This window comes from Leptinotarsa decemlineata, unplaced genomic scaffold (genome assembly GCF_025532065.1).
Source record: "Leptinotarsa decemlineata unplaced genomic scaffold, Ldec_3_MD MMD2_P_RNA_scaffold_9, whole genome shotgun sequence".
NCBI lineage: Eukaryota > Metazoa > Arthropoda > Insecta > Coleoptera > Chrysomelidae > Leptinotarsa > Leptinotarsa decemlineata.
The window spans coordinates 15,702,479-15,721,017 of NW_027412536.1; the positions used below are offsets into that span (position 1 = coordinate 15,702,479).

General features: G+C 36.5%; 1 protein-coding gene across 5 annotated transcripts in view; it reads right to left on the reverse strand.

The window, feature by feature from the left end:
- Positions 1–1,585: 1,585 nt before the first annotated feature.
- LOC111516510 (platelet glycoprotein 4) overlaps positions 1,586–18,539 on the reverse strand; it is a 119,677-nt gene continuing 102,723 nt past the window's right edge. For all 5 annotated transcript variants that reach the window (XM_074170702.1, XM_074170703.1, XM_074170704.1 and 2 more), the window contains 8 exons: positions 15,644–15,788; positions 12,445–12,589; positions 12,184–12,384; positions 8,818–9,058; positions 6,518–6,664; positions 6,348–6,466; positions 2,051–2,179; positions 1,586–1,992 (listed from right to left, as the gene is read on the reverse strand). In XM_074170702.1, coding sequence (XP_074026803.1) covers positions 1,783–1,992; positions 2,051–2,179; positions 6,348–6,466; positions 6,518–6,664; positions 8,818–9,058; positions 12,184–12,384; positions 12,445–12,589; positions 15,644–15,788 — 1,337 coding nt within the window. In that variant the 3' untranslated portion in view covers positions 1,586–1,782. The remainder of the gene's footprint in view (positions 1,993–2,050; positions 2,180–6,347; positions 6,467–6,517; positions 6,665–8,817; positions 9,059–12,183; positions 12,385–12,444; positions 12,590–15,643; positions 15,789–18,539) is intronic.

Sequence of the window (18,539 nt, forward strand, 5' to 3'; positions counted from 1 at the left end):
AGATATCACTTGATGCGCAAGATTGATAATTTTTTATGAGTTACCTATAAGTACAATAGTGATATTGATAGTCTGATGATGGTGGTTGATGGATTCTCGACTCGAATGTGCACTCCTGTATAATTCAGATATATGTTTCAATAATTTTGCATTTATTGAAACTATTGGAATGAGATTGAAATTTACTTTAGCGGCTGATCAACGATTTTTCACTCCCGCCAGGCGATATAGTAGTCCGCGGGCGCTAAAGTGCTTTTTTACGCCCGCAAATCCAGGCCCAGTCTTCAAGAGGAATATCGAGATCAAGATCTTCGTTTTGAAGATGATCTCTTGGTGATCGAAACACGTGTCGAGATGTTAAAATAACTTGCAATCTTGATAATCTAAAACATCGAAGAAAGGTTGGAGATTTGTCTCTCTTCTTTAGATGCTTTCACATGAAGTGTTCAATTGACCTGGCACATTTGATTCCACCAAGAGCGGTACATATCGGGAATACATATCGGGAACTTCACTGTTCAAGAACCCACTCTTTTGTAGAACTACGTTTATGTCGAATAATTTCCCTAAGAATGTTTTTTCAAGTGAATTTAATCTTCAGCGATTCAGATCTAATATGAATCACTACTTTCGCACAGGCACCGCTCTTAGAGCGCCTTTAGGATTTTCCTGAAGTGCTTGTGTATTGACGTTAGAAAAATTGTGGTAATTCTGAAGTATTGAGGTAATTCAAATGTATGCCTTATCAAATGCCGATGGTAGATTTTGTGGTTGTAACGGGTAAGAAAGAATAAAAGTTTGATTCCGGAGAGGTATTCCAGCAATTTCCGGAATTGGTACCTTCCAAGGAAGGTACCAATATTTGTTTTCAATATTTGTTTTCAATTTGAACCGATTACGACTTGCGCATAATAATAATAATAATAGTAATCTTTATTAACCCCAAGAAACAAGAATGTTTATAGCAGGGATAAAATTTAAAATAATGATTAAATAAATTATTTCAATATTAAATATCAGTTTCTACAGCAAATAAATACATGAATACAAACACAAATATACATATATACATACATATTTACATATACACACACACATACATATACATATATAAATATATTCATTTTTGAATTATAATGGTAATTAAAAACAAAAAAATGTAATATGGAGATCAGAATTTCAATTAGAGGAAGAAAGCAGAAACGTTTTCCATTCCGATTTGAATAAAGAATAATAAATAATAATAAAATAATAAACCCACTCGGACAATGGACCAATCGAAATTATTCAATCCTGGCGATCCAGATAAGGATGAGAGATAAACTTACTTTGTACATTACTTACTTTGTACATTACTTTGTACACTCTTGATGAGTGTACAAAGTTTAAAAAAATATGTCCAAAGTTACAAACAAGCATACAAGTGAAGCTAATAAAAGCGTGTTAAAAAAATTGACCTTTTGGAGTTTTCATTGACCCACACAGTATACCTACAGTGTTATTTATATCATGTACACTTCACTATATATTTTGATAGACATAGAGACGTTTTCTCCGCTTATAAGTTCAGAAAAAAACACAAAGAAATCATTACACATTGTTTATTAATGTAATCATTTGTATTTTGGTATAAAATATCCTTCCCTCTCATTCCAACGATATCACAGATATAAAGTTTATAGACTTTTCAGTTCAAAACCATGTAAATATAACTTCAAAAATAGTAGCGGAATTCAACAATCATTTTGAATACTTTCCATATTATGTGAAAACAATGTTACTTCATGGCTTCAGAAACTTTTCAGCCTCAAACTTAATCGCCCTATTTGCTATCAAATTACTTTTAGAAGTTCGTCTCTTGCGGAAAAATAAAAATATTAAAATTATACCCCCAATGAACAAAACTATAGAAAAAATAATTTGCAGCACTGGCATTATGATAACTTGGGAGTACACAAGCGCCTGGATATACCAAGGTATCCCCATTTGAATCTGAAAATATAAATACAGTAAGTACCAATAAGTGAGATGAAAACTAGAAAAAACTCACATATTCGATCCATACAAGTGGAATTGAGAGGTTACTGAACTTTTTGACTTTGTCGTTGAATCCGTTCATGTTTTTCACAACTAAGTTGATTTGAGACCTCGCCGCCCCATTCAAAGGAACTCCAGTTCTCTGAAAAATTATGATTTGGTTTATATATCAGAAACGTATAAGACAAAATGTCAAAACTTTACAGACTGCACTAAACATAGTGAAACTGACTCTCAACTCAAAATAGTATGATGATCAAATTTTCTTTGGTCAATTTGTTTTTTTCTGTATCTGAAGAGCAACATATATTTCTACCTTACTTTCAAATATTTTTATTTGAACTTTGAATACAGTTTGTAGCTACATATCTTCATCCAATATATAAAATGAATTGCTGTTCGTGGATCTCGCTAAAACTCGAGAACGGCTGGACCAATTTGTCTCATTTCGGTTTTGAATTATTTGTGGAAGTTCAGGGAAGGTTTAAAAGGTGAGTAAATATAAAAAAAAGTGTTTATAAAAGAACTCAAGAACGGTTGGACCAATTTTTATAATTTTTGTGATTTTGGATTGATTTTAATCTGAAATAGAATAAATATGTATTGATATATGATGACGTATCAATAATAATAATGATAATGATAATGATAATAATGAGCAGAGATGGCCACTAACACCTGAGGCCTTTGGTGAGTTGCGCCATCACTTACTCGAACAACTGGTGCAAAACCGGACCGGTAGCCCAGGCGCACCCGGAGAAAGAACACTGTTTTTTCTCCGGCACCGACCATGGGTCTACAGGGCTAACCATCCGGTAAACACAAAACTTGGTTCCTGAGAATTGAGAAAAGGTCCCCCACAATCGTCCCGCTAGGAGGGGTCAGAGGCAAGGTGGTGGGGCCCATAACGATGATTTTTCTATCAATGACAATCCTGGCAATGGCAACGGACGCTTTGAGTGGACGCATGAGCTGAAAGATGCTACCCTCGTAGCAATGCATAAGAGTAGAGCCCGCGCGAAGAGGGTACACGGCGAGATTGCATGCTCTGTGGTGTGAAACACATCAGGAGCATTCCACACAAAATCTTAGGAATCACGTTTCCAATCTTCGGCGGCAGGGCTATATAGCTCCTTCTCGGCCTGCTAACGAAGTGGTGAAACTGACAGTTCTACCACCCGTTGGCACGGCTGAAAAGGAGGCTCGCATCATGTCACCAATGGTGTCAATCAGAACACGCAGGGCGCTCCACAGAATTAGGCCTCTGAAGTCACAAGAACTGGCTTGTTTGGATGCAGAGGTTCATAGTGTTCTAACAAAAGAGGCTGACATCTGGTAAATCAACACCGCCGTGTATAGTGTCGTCCAATCGCTTTCCGAATCGGAAGTTCGAAATCCCGGCCTTGCGATTTGGAAGATTGAACGGCGTGTACATAAGATGGAGGTTAAGATCACGTTGGCGAGACAACACGCGTCTCGCATCCAATGTGTGAAGGATTACAGGGCGGCCAACAAGCCTTTCACGCCCGCAGTGTGGAGAATAGCCGCCAAACTGCGACGTATCCATCACACTTTGAGTCAAGGCGTGCTGCTGACTACCAAACACCACTGACTTGATAGGATACGAATGCTAGTGGCTGCTAAGAAGTCACTAGTGAGGCAAGCGAAAAGTATCGCTGAAAACCTCAGGTTCCACGAGAAAACCTTCTCGCTTATTCCAAGAGCCTCCACGTGTTGTGAATAATCCGCTGATCAGGTGAAATCCTTCTGGAAGGGTATCTATGAACACCTACAGCCACTCAACTTAGACACTCCAGCCCTAACGCAATTCGAAGCTTTCAACAGAGAGATTCAACAGTCTGAGCTCATTGAATTGCGCAACTCGATAACCCTGGATGACGTTCGAAGAGCCCATGTGGGTTCCACAAAAGCGGAGATTTGTCGATTTCTAGGAATTACAGTCCCATAACATGCTTGAATTCGTTTTATAAGTTGTTTACACGCATCTTATACATATAAATACTCACCGTAGTTGACAGAGTGTTCGAACGGATATATAAGCAGAGAGGGTCGAAGAGATGAGCTTCTGGATGTAGAAAGAACCTGCTCATCGATAGATGTGTAACGCAGGACTCGATACAATATAAGCGTAACCTCTCTATGGCCTGGATCGATCACCGCAAGGCATTTGATGCAACATCGCATGAGCTCATCTTGCATTTATTCAGATGCCTTGCGGTACCTGAGAAAATAGTGAGATGTATTGAATAACTGATACCACTCTGGCGAACTCGTTTCACCATGACATCTGGTTAAGCTAGAGTCCTAGCAGGGTGGGTCATTTTCAGAAGGGGTGTATTTCAGGGCGATTCCGTCAGCCTCCTTCTCTTTTGCATATAACTATCGCCATCATCCGTTAAGCTCAGAAATATTCGAGGGTATAACTGTGGCACCCCTGGAAATAGGAGGCACAAGGTCACCCATTTGTTTTATATGCATGATCTGGAGATCCCCATTTTATACCGATAGCATGCGGGTGCATGCTATTCAGGATAGACAGATGTGGAATGGTCCATCTCAAAAGAAAACGATGCGGAGAGTACACCATCTGTATTCCGGAAAGACGTATACTTACCTCGGGGTGGAACAACGCCACTCAAAATAGGTAACAGCAGCGAAGAACTCTCTCCGCGACAAGAATGAGCACAAACTTTGACAGATCTGGTCATCGGAACTGTCAGATAAAATATAGACTCTGCAGACTCTATCCAGACCACTCTGTCAATATGGTTGTTCTGATTATTGGAGTCCTTGGTGGAATGATGCCCTCCCTACTCTCGAATCTTGAAATCATAGCACCTTGCCGCACTAAGGCAAAAATCTTAGCCGGACAGATGCAGAAGGCTGTCATTTTTGGCTCACTGCGCTTGCTCAGGGCACATGATTATCGGATCCAATGATCACTCACCCCACGGTGTGGGGAGTAGTCGTTGGTTGATAATGCTGGCGCGCCTTCCCGAATGTATCGGGTCTTCGAGGTATAGGGCTTGACCAGCGCATACTACTATAAAAAAAAGAACTCAAAAAAGCTGGACCAATTTCATGACTTTTGTGTTTTAGGATTTGTTTTCTCGGAAATAGGATAAAAGTATCAAAATATGATATTTTATCAATAATAATAAGAATGATAGAACTCAAGAACGATTGGACCAATGATTATGATTTTTTTGTTTTTGGATTTATCTTCTTCGGGAATAGGATAATAGGTATGAAAATATAATATTTCATCGATAAAAATAATGATAATAATTATAAAAGAAGTCAAGAACGGCTGGTCCAATCTTTATGATTTTTGGATTTGTCTTCGCCGAGAATAGAATGATGAGTATTGAAATATGTAATGCTCATGTAATGCTGATGAGGCTAAAATAGCTTGCTGCGAGCAGTTGTCACACTATTTCGCACGCGCTTGAACCCTGTACGTACATGATTAAATGCAACTGAACTGAAAACTGTTGTTATGCAAAAACGTACCATGATTTATTTTTGCAAAACTGTAGGGAAGCTTTCAAAAATGTGCTTGTCGTTTTTCACCAAATTAAGGAATTGAAGGAGGAGGTGGACCCTATAAAAAAGTAGCTTGAAATTGTAAAAAAAGAGAAATGCAACCATAGTGTTTCTGAAATCAATACGGAAGAAGTTTTTCAGTTTTTCAGAAAACAACTACTCCCCTGACTAATACCATGAAGGGCGTTGGATTTTATCCGACAGGGGTCAGTGCAGGATTCTTCACTGAAGTTATTTCCGCATATGCTGTTGGCGATACATACGTATAAGAAAATAAATATTTATCTCTTCCAACTACCTACACCGTAGGTTCTGGTAGATAGCTGGATGAACGAGGTATCTTGCATACATATCTGTCGAATATAATACAATATCTAGCGTGGTATTAGCCGGGGAAGTAGTTGTTTTTCAACAGAACTAACGAGTATTCGCAAGTGAAAATCATTTCAGGTTTCGAAATGAAGATAAATTTCTGGCGGTTTCATCACATGAAAACTGGATTATAAGAGTAAGAATTGATTCGTTCGAAAAATTTCATAAAATGTTGTTTCATCCATTGAGGGGGCACTGTAGGCAATGCTTTCACTTCATCATAGTGACATGGAAGTTCTAAGTAAATAAATATCATACTACTACACAGACATAACACGAGGATGGTGCCACAAAAATGGTATGTGCAAAATTATGTGATTGAGTCGGAGCACTACAAAAGTTGGAAATAGCATAGGGTAGGTTGAACTTACTGGTTCTATTATAACATATGACTCATGCTTTTCTTTATCCGGTTCCAATCCGTCTACGTGATGTGATAGTTCTTCATCCCCGTACAGAAAGTGAGGAAAACTAGCTCCGATTGCAGTATCTAAAAAAAGATTCAGTAAAATTACAGTTCCCAAAATAATGGTATTCTTGCCATAATAACACGGTGACACATCTATCAAGCCATTGGGTAATGTAGGTTGACCCTTGTAGCAATCCTTATATTTTGGTGAAGTTCTACTGTATGACAATGGATCCATTACGTACTTATAAGCTGTGACTCCATATTTGTTTACTTCCTCTGAAAAGATTATATCATTGTATTGAATTGTTGTTATTAAAAGAAATACAAGTTTTGATTTTCAGTGAACTTATTTGTTCTATCACTAATTTCCACATAAAACACGAATTTCCGTATCAACTTTAATAACTTAACTAGTTCGGACTTCCATTGTCTACTATGTAAAATGATTTGAAATCCCTGACACAACTGAAAAAGAAGAATTGAAAATGAATAGCTGAAAATAACAATTATATTAAGCAAAATAAACCTGAAATGAAATAATAGTGAAATAAAATACAAGTGAAAATGAAACAATTGAATGAATAAAAATTAAGAAAGGAAAAAAGAAAATAAAAATAAAAGGTGGAGAGATTCCAAGTCACGTTAGTTCACGACGTTTCGGGTGATGACTGGACTGATTCCTCCGAGAAATGACTATTCATAGGTCGTTCGAGTACTTTCACTTAACCCCGCTTTCCATTTTCCGCTTCACTGGTTCCGTGGGAGATGACCGTTTTGGCGGGAGTTGGCCATTTTTCGCTTGATAATGGGTTTCCATATGTTGCGTATTTCTACGCTGGCTTGGCTGAATACGTTGTTGGACAACATGTATGCGGCTTCCTTGAATGTTCTCCTGAACCAATGCTCCTCTCTGTGCAAGATCTCAGTTTGGGAACACTCGATGTTATGTTGATGGGTCCAAACATGGTCTGCTATTTGCTGGTTTCCCCTCGCTGTGTGTGTTTCTTGTGCTCGGCAATGCGAACATTCAATGGCCTCTTAGTTTCACCAATATAGAATTTTCCGCACTCACAGGGTATCCGGTAAATGCAATCGACTAAAAGAGGAATCATCAAGACTCTATTTGACCGTGCTTTTGGGCTCATTAATACGAAGGAAGGTCTCGAGAAGGAACTAGACATCATCAAAAATGATCTTCAACGGAATGGCTACTCCAAAGCGATGGTAGAAAAGACTTTGGCTAGAAGACAGCAGGAGCCTCGCAAGGAAGAGAAGCTGTCACAACCAGTGCTTGCACTTCCCTACATCAGAGGATTATCGGAGAGGATAAGCAGAATTGATTCCAAGTACAACATCAGAACCTGCTTCAGATCCGGTAACACTATCCGTAGCAGCCTCACGAAAACCAGGCTACCAAACGCGGACTGCGATTCCAAGAATTGCATTTACCGGATACCCTGTGAGTGCGGAAAATTCTATATTGGTGAAACTAAGAGGCCATTGAATGTTCGCATTGCCGAGCACAAGAAACACACACAGCGAGGGGAAACCAGCAAATAGCAGACCATGTTTGGACCCATCAACATAACATCGAGTGTTCCCAAACTGAGATCTTGCACAGAGAGGAGCATTGGTTCAGGAGAACATTCAAGGAAGCCGCATACATGTTGTCCAACAACGTATTCAGCCAAGCCAGCGTAGAAATACGCAACATATGGAAACCCATCATCAAGCGAAAAATGGCCAACTCCCGCCAAAACGGTCATCTCCCAGGGAACCAGTGAAGCGGAAAATCGAAAGCGGGGATAGGTGAAAGTACTCGAACGACCTATAAATAGTCATCTCTCGGAGGAATCAGTCCAGTCATCACCCGAAGACGATTGTAGATACTAACAATCGAAACGTCGTGAACTAACTTGACTTGAAATCTCTCCACTTTTTATTTTTATTTTCTTTCTTCATTTTTATTTATTCAATTGTTCTATTTTCACTTGTATTTTATTTCACTATTATTTCATTTCAGGTTTATTTTGGTTAATATAATTGTTATTTTCAGCTATTCATTTTCAATTCTTCTTTTTTAGTTGTTTCAGGGATTTCAAATCATTTTATATAGTAGACAATGGAAGTCCGAACTAGTGAAATTCATAATGAAACATTGTCAATCACCTTCAAACAAACTTTAATAACCTTCCAATTTTAATTTAATTTTGAAATGTAATGTAGTTCATTGTATACTTTGAAGAGAGTTTGGAACTTGATCAAATTTTTAGAGAATCAAAGGTCGCACCAATGATTGATCAAGAATATCAAACAGAAAGTTGTAGATTTTTTCGAATTCATTCCATTGCAAATGTTCTACTCATGATAAAATAATTATAAAATTTCACAATGTCGTGTGAAAGAATAAGAAGTGCGAAATGACTTACCTCGAAAATTCAATTCGGCCACTTTACAAAGAGTTTTCCTAAAGTATCTGATTGTATCGTTTTTCCTCAAATTCTGAGGATAACTTACACCCTCGGAAGATCCTTGAACTGTGTCTTCACATTTTCCGGCTCTGAATGGCAAAAATTTTGAACCGTCGTAGTTGTCTATTAGAAAAAAATTTCTCTCTTCGAACGTTGGGCCTATGTTGACAGTAACATTATCTGTGTAGTCGGCATAGATCTAAAATTTGAAGAATGAATGGTGTGCAAATTTCATCTCTTCGTTTTTAGAATCATATTATTTTCAAATATAGTCTCAAAACCTTATAATCCAATCCAAATAATCTCGTTATAAACTTGATATATGAAGCTCTTTGATTCGCGAATTTTTCATCCAAAATTCGAATACCAATTTACTTCAACAACCCTACTACTGACCGTCGTCATCGTGAGCAGACGTGTGCCCGCCCTATTCCTACTATTACCAACCCAAAATCTATAATGCCGGAAATTATTTTTCGACAACGTCTAGTCAGGCGAATCCTGAAACAGCTCAATATCAACAAGGCGTCTGGTCCTGATGAAGTGCCCGTCATCGTACTCAAAAAGTACGCAAATGAACTGGCACCAGTATTTTGCAGACTTTTCAACCTGTCTTAAAAGAAAGGTTTTTTTTTTCTGTCTGGTAAATTGCTCGCGTTCAGCCTATTCCCAAAAAGGGCAAGAAAAATCTTCCAAATAACTATAGACCAATCGCTTTGCTATCAGTGATATAAAAATCATGGGTAAAGTCGTAAACCACCATATCCTCAAATATTTGGAAGGCTTCAACATTTTCATCGATCATCAATATGACTTTGGGAAACAAAGATCAACAGGGACCTTCTATCGCATGTAACCCACATTTGGAATAACGTAATGGAGAAACATGGAGAATCAAGAGCTTTTGCGCTTGATATTTCTAAGGCCTTTGACAGTGTGTAGCATGAGGGTTTGTTTGCCAAATTTCGATGCTATGGCTTTTCGGATCATTTTTGTGCATGGCTCTTCAGCTTCCTGAAAGAAGTTTTCCTGCAAGTGGCTGTCGATGGATATCTATTGAATACTTTCACCATCAATGCTGGTGTTCCAACCCTGTTTTAATTGTATATCAACGACTTATTGAAAAAAAAAACAAGAATCCAATATATTGCTTTGCTGAAGACAGCACACTTGTCTCCTTATTTCATTTAGATTCCAGGACATCAGCTACGAAGGCACATCTTCACCGGCAGCAGGAGGTTGCATACCTTATCGAGGATGTAGAAATGATTTCGAATTGGGGTTCAATTCAATGCAAAAAAAACTCAGGCATCGGTTTTCTTCAAAAAGATTCCGCTTTCCGCTTTTTGCTTCGATAAGTTTGTTGGGGGTTGAAATGGACACCAATATGTCTTGCCACAATCATGTCGCTGTAATTGCAAAGGCTGCTTCTCAAAAGCTTGAAACACTGTTCGTAACCACAAAACTATACACAACTCAGCAACTTTTGATGCTTTGTAAACCTCAGATCGGATATAGTCGAATGACATTACTGGCTGGATGACGCGCGCGGACGGGCCTGATACTTTGGAGAATGGAGACTAGAAACTTCTCGCTTCGCAATCTTCGCATTGAAGCTCACCGTCATCTATTGTACAGTTTGACAACTATCGGACAGGAAATAGTTACTGTCCCCTAGATGGCGATACATGAGGAAACGCGCGTTAAGCTTAAAGGCGCGGTAAAGTTATTGTTGAAAGCAAAAAAACATTTTTGGATCAGCCATCGCCCCTCTGAACTGCTCCAACGCTTCCCAATCTTCTCTGTGCCCTTTACTGACCCTCTATAGGCCTCCGGCGCCCACAAGGGGGCGTTACTGCCCACTTTGAAAAAGACTACTGTAGATTCAACTGAGTCAACTACTACAGACCCTATTTTCAAAATATATTTTGTGAAAGTGATTCAGTCAAAGTTAAGTGGTGGAGCCAAGTTTCTAGTGGAAATTAGGATAGAGTTTAACAGTTGGTCCTTAATCAAAAAGGCATAAACTCAGTGTTTTGCAGATGAGAGGAGTTTGGAATGTATATAATAAGTAGTTCATTTGATTTTCTTCCACAAGTCCGATCTTGCTGGAAAATATTCCAGAGAGTCCATTATGCGCCATTTAACAACTCTCTGGATATTCATAGCCCACTCGATAATGTATAGATGACGTACGCAGCACAGACAGAGCTGCGAGTGAAATATATATAGAGTGAGATCCGATTCGATGTGTCACAATGCAAGCTAGAATACCAGGGGTGAAGCCAAAGCCAGATTCAGTGTCTGAGATACAGAAGGGAGGAACCGAGCAAGTCTGTCTTCCGGCATATTTATTATTGATCAGTACGGTGGCTTTACTGCTTCTTGTTCTTTAGGGACTTCGTTGGGGAATCCACTTGACTTCCTCTCCAAGATATTTTTCTGGGCTTCCACGGGGTCCTACTCATTTTTTCTACAACTTCTCCTTCAGGACTTTCTACACAGATTTTACTAGGTCCTACTCAACTCTTCTATTAATTCTTCTTCAGGATCTTCGTCACTTGATCCCACTCCAATCTTCTACTACCACTTTTACGGGACCTTCTTCGGGGATTCCACTTCGTCTTGTTAGACCATTTGGCTCTTCTCTCTCTCACTCTCTGACTCACATTCATACAGCCTGTCTATTACTGTCGAAGCTTTCATCCATATACCATTTCGTTCGAAACCAATTAACCCAGTTTGGTGAAAGACATAGATTATATCGGAGTGAATTGCGTAGAGCTTTCAAAACTTTCGCCTTCTCTATCAATGGTGCTTGAATTAGCTTTGCTAACTGCCGTTAGCACCGTTTGACTCAATTAGACTCCATACCATTTGCTACATCAACTTCATTGTCTTTCAACTCTGTGAATAATTGATTGCACATTGGTAGCAAAATGAAATATATAGTAAATAACATAGTGAAACATCTTTTGAGCTGGTACCAATTTCGTCTAAATCAGATAGTCCTTTGAAATACCTTGTAGCTGCCCGTTGTAGTGTGTGAGTGTGTTCCATCCGTACCATTAAAATACCGTCATATATTGAGATGACGCAACTACGAGAGTGACGATACTATATTTCTACTTCACTTTCAGTGTGGTAGGGAACTTTATATTCATATCAATGGAAGACCATCAGTCCCCTAACAACCCCATATAACTGAGAGGGGTGATATTTGAACTGGCTAACCCAAGAACCATTGAAGGTTATCCTGAATAAATCTAGTGAAGTCCAATCGTAATGGACCTGTCTAATAATTATTAGTTTATTTTCACTTACCCTGGCTAATATTCCAACATTTTTGGTAGGGACTAGCCGTGGTGCTAAATTTTGGGATAAGTCCAAAATTGGGTCACTGGAGTTCCACAAAAAATCTTGTATTGTGGTTTTCACAAATGGATTAGACTGCAACTTTCTCATCATCAAGTTGATGCCAAATTTCACTAGGAAAGGAGCGTCATAAAAATATGACGGAATGAACTGAAAAGCAAATAAAGAAAAATATTTTGAATATTTATATTACATTTCTTTCAGTCTCACCAAAACGGCCATATTTGGCATAATTATTGTTTCGTTCCGAAAGTCAATAGGATTCATCTCTGGTAAGTATATAGGAGTTCGGTTAGCCGTATAGGTAAAGGTACCATTATCGTTGAAAACAGGAAATGTGTGAATCAGTTTTTCTCTGCAAATAAACATGGTAGAAGATGTGATGATATATATTTTCTTTCTTATAGTGATAAGAGAATCTGAGTCAATAATGAATAAAATATATGATCCTATGATGCAACTGATGATTTCAAAGAAACAATTCAGAGGAAGAAGCAAGAAAAACTAGATCTTTATTTCAAAAAGTGTTATTTAAAAAGTAAGCTCGGTTTTGGGATCCATATATGAAAAATGGTGACTTGCTGAAGTCACTTTCATTCAATAATCTAGCAAAATCAGACAAAGCATTTCTCTTGAGACCATTCAGTTGTTGCGGCAACATTTGGAATTTCAAGTTTGATATGATCGGCAATCAAATTACACTTCTCTTATGGCAGGTTTTCCTTAGATGTCGATCTTCAGATTCACTAGCATGTGAATATGTTGGTGAGGGACTGTAGGTGATTTCATGTGAATCCAGTGGTTTTTGTGAATTCAGTGAAAATAAAGCAGTACCGACCAGACACACGCGCTGTCTCTTCAAAAAATGAAGTGAATTTTTATTTTTGTCAAAACAAATATTAATTGACCAATTTATATTTTGCCTCCTCAGATATAAGGCACTTGTGCTTGTGTTTTTTTCCAAACCTCGAAGGAGTTCTGATATGCATTTTTTGGTATCTCCTTGAGCTTCTCACCGATTTGGTTTTTATCTATTTAATCGTCGCAAAAAGTCGTTCTTTCATGAGTTTTGGAAACAGAAAAAAGTCGCAGGTGGCAAAATCAGGTGAACACGGTGGTTGAAGCATGATTACGGTGTTGTTTTTGGCCAAGAAATCATGAAAAAGCACTCTGATGAGTGAGCAGATGCATGTATCATTATTTTACAATACCAGATAGTTTCATCGTATTGCTTCTCGATGGACATTGGGCTTTTCCATTGGACATTGGTTTCAATGTCACAACTATATTGGTACATATGATTCGTCAGCAGTAATGACCCTTTTAAACAAATCTTGATCGCCATTGACGTCATTTAACAACCATAATGCGTAGACTCTACATTTGCCCGTAGTAAACCATCAGCAATTGAGAATGTGTACCGTTCTCAAATTTTTCAGAAGATAGCACTGCGAATGAAGCGCTGATTTAAGACTTGAACAATGTACTTTCCACTCGAAATGTTCAGCAATGCATATTCCTGAAGACTTGACATGGTACTCTAATCAACAAGTTTAAAAACATGAAAAATAGAGATGAAGGTCCTAAAAATATGAGCGATAGCTCATCCGATTCGAAATCACCTCTAGAAAAATGTTTTGAAGGATTTTGGTGCAGGTGAAAAATTACAATTGTTTTTAACAATATTACTGGAGTTTCTTCCCAACACCAAATCGTTATTTTCAACACCTCGACACGTGTTTCGATCACCAAGTGATCATTTTCAAAGAGGAAGATTAAAACTTAAGATTAAAAAATAAGATTTAAAAAAAATGATATTTAGTTTTTCGTTAATAACTCGAAAAATATTAATATTTAAGCAATTTTGTAAAAGCTCGTTAAAGAGAAGGAAATTTTCGATAAAAAAGTCCCGACTCCGAAACTCTATCTCCATTATTTATAATTTTGATTTGACGTTGAAAACAGGATTTCGCGCGGCTTTTACGGCATGCGCGCGCTGCCGCTAAAGAGAGTTTATCAAAAGAAATAATTTTTTTATAACATAAAATGTCATTTTGAAAATTTGAAAAGATTTCAGTATCTTCTTAACATTTGAATGAATCGAGTCCCGTAGAAAAAAAAGTTTTATCGCGATTTTTCAAAAAGTTATTCAATTGTTAACTAACAAATTTATTCCCAATCTCCGTTGGCATAAATAATGGAATGAAAGGTATGAATAATTGGCCTATAAATTTCGTGGAGCACTTTTGATATATATACTTCATACGACCCTGCGAAGAAAGTTCATAATAATTCATTAATTCATTAATTATTATTTTATATAACTATTGCAAAATGAAATGTCTAAAAATTGTTGATATTTTTTTTTTCAATTGATATTTAGCTATGTCTGTTTTCACATTAAACAATGGCAGTTATTAACATAGGATATGATTTTTTCACGTAATTTGTCTATTAAATTGTTTTGAACAAATAGAGAAATTCAATATTTTTTAAAACACCTTTCGTGGTATTAGCCAGGGGAGTAGCTGTTTTCTGATAGGCGTCAGTCCATTCAGCCTACTGTGTAGGTATATCCAAAACTGGCTTGAACGTTCAAAGTTAGATTTGTTTACTGCCAGTGTTCAAGCATAGCCCACTGACTAATAAGAAAGATAGTAAAATTGATTTTTCCAATACTCAAACTCTCCATATTAACACATTTGAAAACTCCATTATTGTTCTGAATTCACCAGAAATAAACCAATTAACAGAACACAAGATTATTTTTTCAGGCAAATATAATAGTTTTCCATCAAACATTACACTTTATTCGAATGTTGAAAAGAATAAACATCAAAGTAAACAAAATGTGAGTCATGAAGAGTTATTCAAATTGTTTTTTCCATTTGTGAACAAACTATTCAATTAGGAACTGACAGTTTATCGGTATTAGTACGTATTACGAATCTATTTTGAATATGAAGCCAATCAATTTTGCTAGTGAAACATCAGGAGAAAACGACGGCAATCAAGCCCAGCAAATGATATTTCTCAAATAACATATGAATCACTGGTTGAAAAACTTTTTAAGGGAAACAATATCATCAGTGCCTATGGATTACATACCCAATTTATGTCAGTAGATTCGAAAAGCATACAATGCCGTTTTTAAGGAATCTGAAAGACTTCCGTGTTGAAATTTCTTCACTTCAATGTATGAGGAACTACCAAAGGAAGGAATAATAAAAGCCAATTGAAAATTAACGTTTTAGAAATTCAGGGACATATTTTGCGAAAACATCTGCTTACGAAACTGTAGCATGTGAATTATTCATAATCATTCAAATTTTTCACATATCCTTGTCACGTATTATAAATTTCAAGCGGTATGCACTAACAATAATAATAGAGAGTATCATTGTATTACCTGTACGTGATGGGTCCTATTTCCTTGACTTTAATTTTACTGTCAGTACCATTCATGAATTCTTCAGAATTGGTGACATTAAAAATATATAGTTTGAAAATAACTTCATCAGGAGGGTTTAACCACCATTCATATGGGGGCAGACCTACAACAAAAACCGTATTTTAGGAAATAATAAAAATTCCGCTAAACATTAGTGACTGCACTCAAATAAATCAAGTTATACAACAAAAAGGAAAACGATATGAATCATGGATAATCATGGTAATGATTAAACAATTTCCACTTTATGACGTCGAGTAAAATTGAGTGAAATTCATAGTGGGAAAATTGTTAAATTGTTATTACGAATAGTTTTATTAATTTTCAAGTGTCGGGTCAGTGTATTCACAATCAAAGGATTACTGCTTTCTGATCAAAATTACCCTTATTAAAATATTTAGAGCGCAACACTGTCATTTTTTGTATTCGAGATTTTTTTCGACTTATATTATACTGACGCGATTGTTATTGAAAAGATTTGTTGGATTCTATTTTTCACTAATGTGGCGAATGCGCAGGGAAAAGTTAATCCTCGATTAGTTTCTGAGATTTTTGAAGATTTTTTGACGATATGAGGCTTCTCTGATTTAAGAGTGATCTCTTCTCAATACATAATAGTCATTGCAAAGATGAATATCTGTCACAACTCATTCAAAACAGTTACGATCATAGGAAAAAAATATTGTTGGAATCAGTTGAACGCAAAAATAAACGAAATTAACATCAAAATTTCAATGATTCTATCAGTTGCATCGGGAAAAGGAAGTTTGGGGGAAGTCTGTAAACGTCTTTCCTGATGGTACTTCCTGGGTATACAGATTTAATAACTCAATCGCTGGGTAGTTAAATAGATAATCCGCCATCTGTCATCTTGAATTTGCATCTTTTTCAAATATGCCTACCAGTCAAGCCTTGTCATTCGATACCCATATTGAGGTAGTTGTCGCTATTTTGTAGCTGCGGCCGTCTTGAATTTGCATCTTTTTAAAAGTGTACTACTATCCTACTAGTCAAACCTTGTCATTTGATACTCATACTGAGGTGGTTGTGAATAAATATGTGATCTGCCATTTTGTAGCTTCGGCCATCTTAAATTTGCATTTTTTTCAAAGTGTACAACTATTCTACTAGTCAAGCCCTGCTATTTGATACTCATATTGAGGTAATTGTGAAAAAAGATGTAATCCGCCATTTTGTAGTTGTGTCATTCTTGGACTTACAATGATATCGAATTCATTAAATTGTATTGTCGTCAAAACTGAATGCGTATACCAAATATCAGATTATTATGTCAACAGGAAGGGGTCAAAATTCAATTACTTAATTTGACCGAAATAAATGAATGTACAAACAAACATATAAAACCGTTCAAGAATAGTTCAAATCATTCTGTTCGACACTGGAATCATTACATAGTAAAAAGCAAAGTCGCATCTCGCTGTCTGTTCCTATGTAGATATGCTTAGGTTTTTAAAATATCCAACGGATTTTGATGCGGGTTTTCAATAGATAGATTGATTCAAGTGGAAGGTAAAGTACATATACAGGCTATTCAAATTCGTATCTGTACATGGGGATCTAGTAAACGATAACAGATAAAGGGTCAGTTGAATTGTGGCAAAGTTGCGTATTTTAGAGACCTATTCAATGATGTGAATGAATCGAATAAAGCTCTTTTGGTTTTTTGGTTCTGGAGATATACAGGAAAAACCAAAAAATCCCAAATATTATTTTTTTCCTATATCTTCTTCATTCGCAGACATATTGAAAATTTGTCCACATTTTGCTATTTGCACTTGATGTGAGCTATCAGAATATGTTCATAAATCCTTTATATAGGGTGTCATCTGACTTGGGCCACCCCCCATCTTTGAATTTTTGAATCCGGACCTGTATTTTTTTGTTGTAGTTTTTGGATCGTAGACGTTCACTTTATACCGAGAAATTAAATTTTATTTTATATTTCCGGATGTTTCGGTAATATTTGATTATAATGGGGTGAATTATTCCCTTTTGAATTACGACCCTGGAAATTGGTTGATTGAGTTAAATGAAAACACAATAGCAACTTTCATGTCTCCCTATGCACCGTAGAGTTTTTAGAGTTTTTTTTTTTTTTCATTTTCAGGTACCTATTCATATTTTTTCATATTTCCATTGCTCTGAGCGTTTTCTACAATTAATTTAGAATAAGAAAATCTTTTATGAATATCTGAAACATATCTACAGCAAAAATATATCAAATGTGTTTTTATGAGCAAAAAAAAATTATAGAAATAATAATATCCGAAACGAACACTATAATTGTAATGAAAATTGAAATGAAGTAATTTATATACACAAAAAAATTAATGGCGCAATAAATGTCCTTCCATTCTGAGACAAATAATGGGCCAATAAAATGGCCTGCAAGATCTCCAGATCTTACTATTTTGGACTATTTTCTATGGGGGACATTGAAAAATAGGATTTACGCTGGCAGAGAGATAGAAAATGTGGAAGACTCCAGATTGAGGATTTTGAATGATTTCGCAACACTGCAGCAAATGAGTGTATCGAGGGCAATAAATAATATGAAAAACCGAGTTCAAAAATATTTCGAAAAGGATGGACTCCAATTCGAACATTTATTGCGCCATTAATTTTTTTTGTATATATAAATCACTTCATTTCAATTATCATTAAAATTATTATAAAAACACATATAATATATTTTTGTTGTAGATATGTTTCAGATAATCATAAAAAATTTTCTTATTCGAAATTTGTTGTAGAAAACGCTCAGAGCAATGGAAAAAATATGAATAGGTACCTAAAAATGAAAAAAAAAAACTCTGAAAAACTTTACGGTACA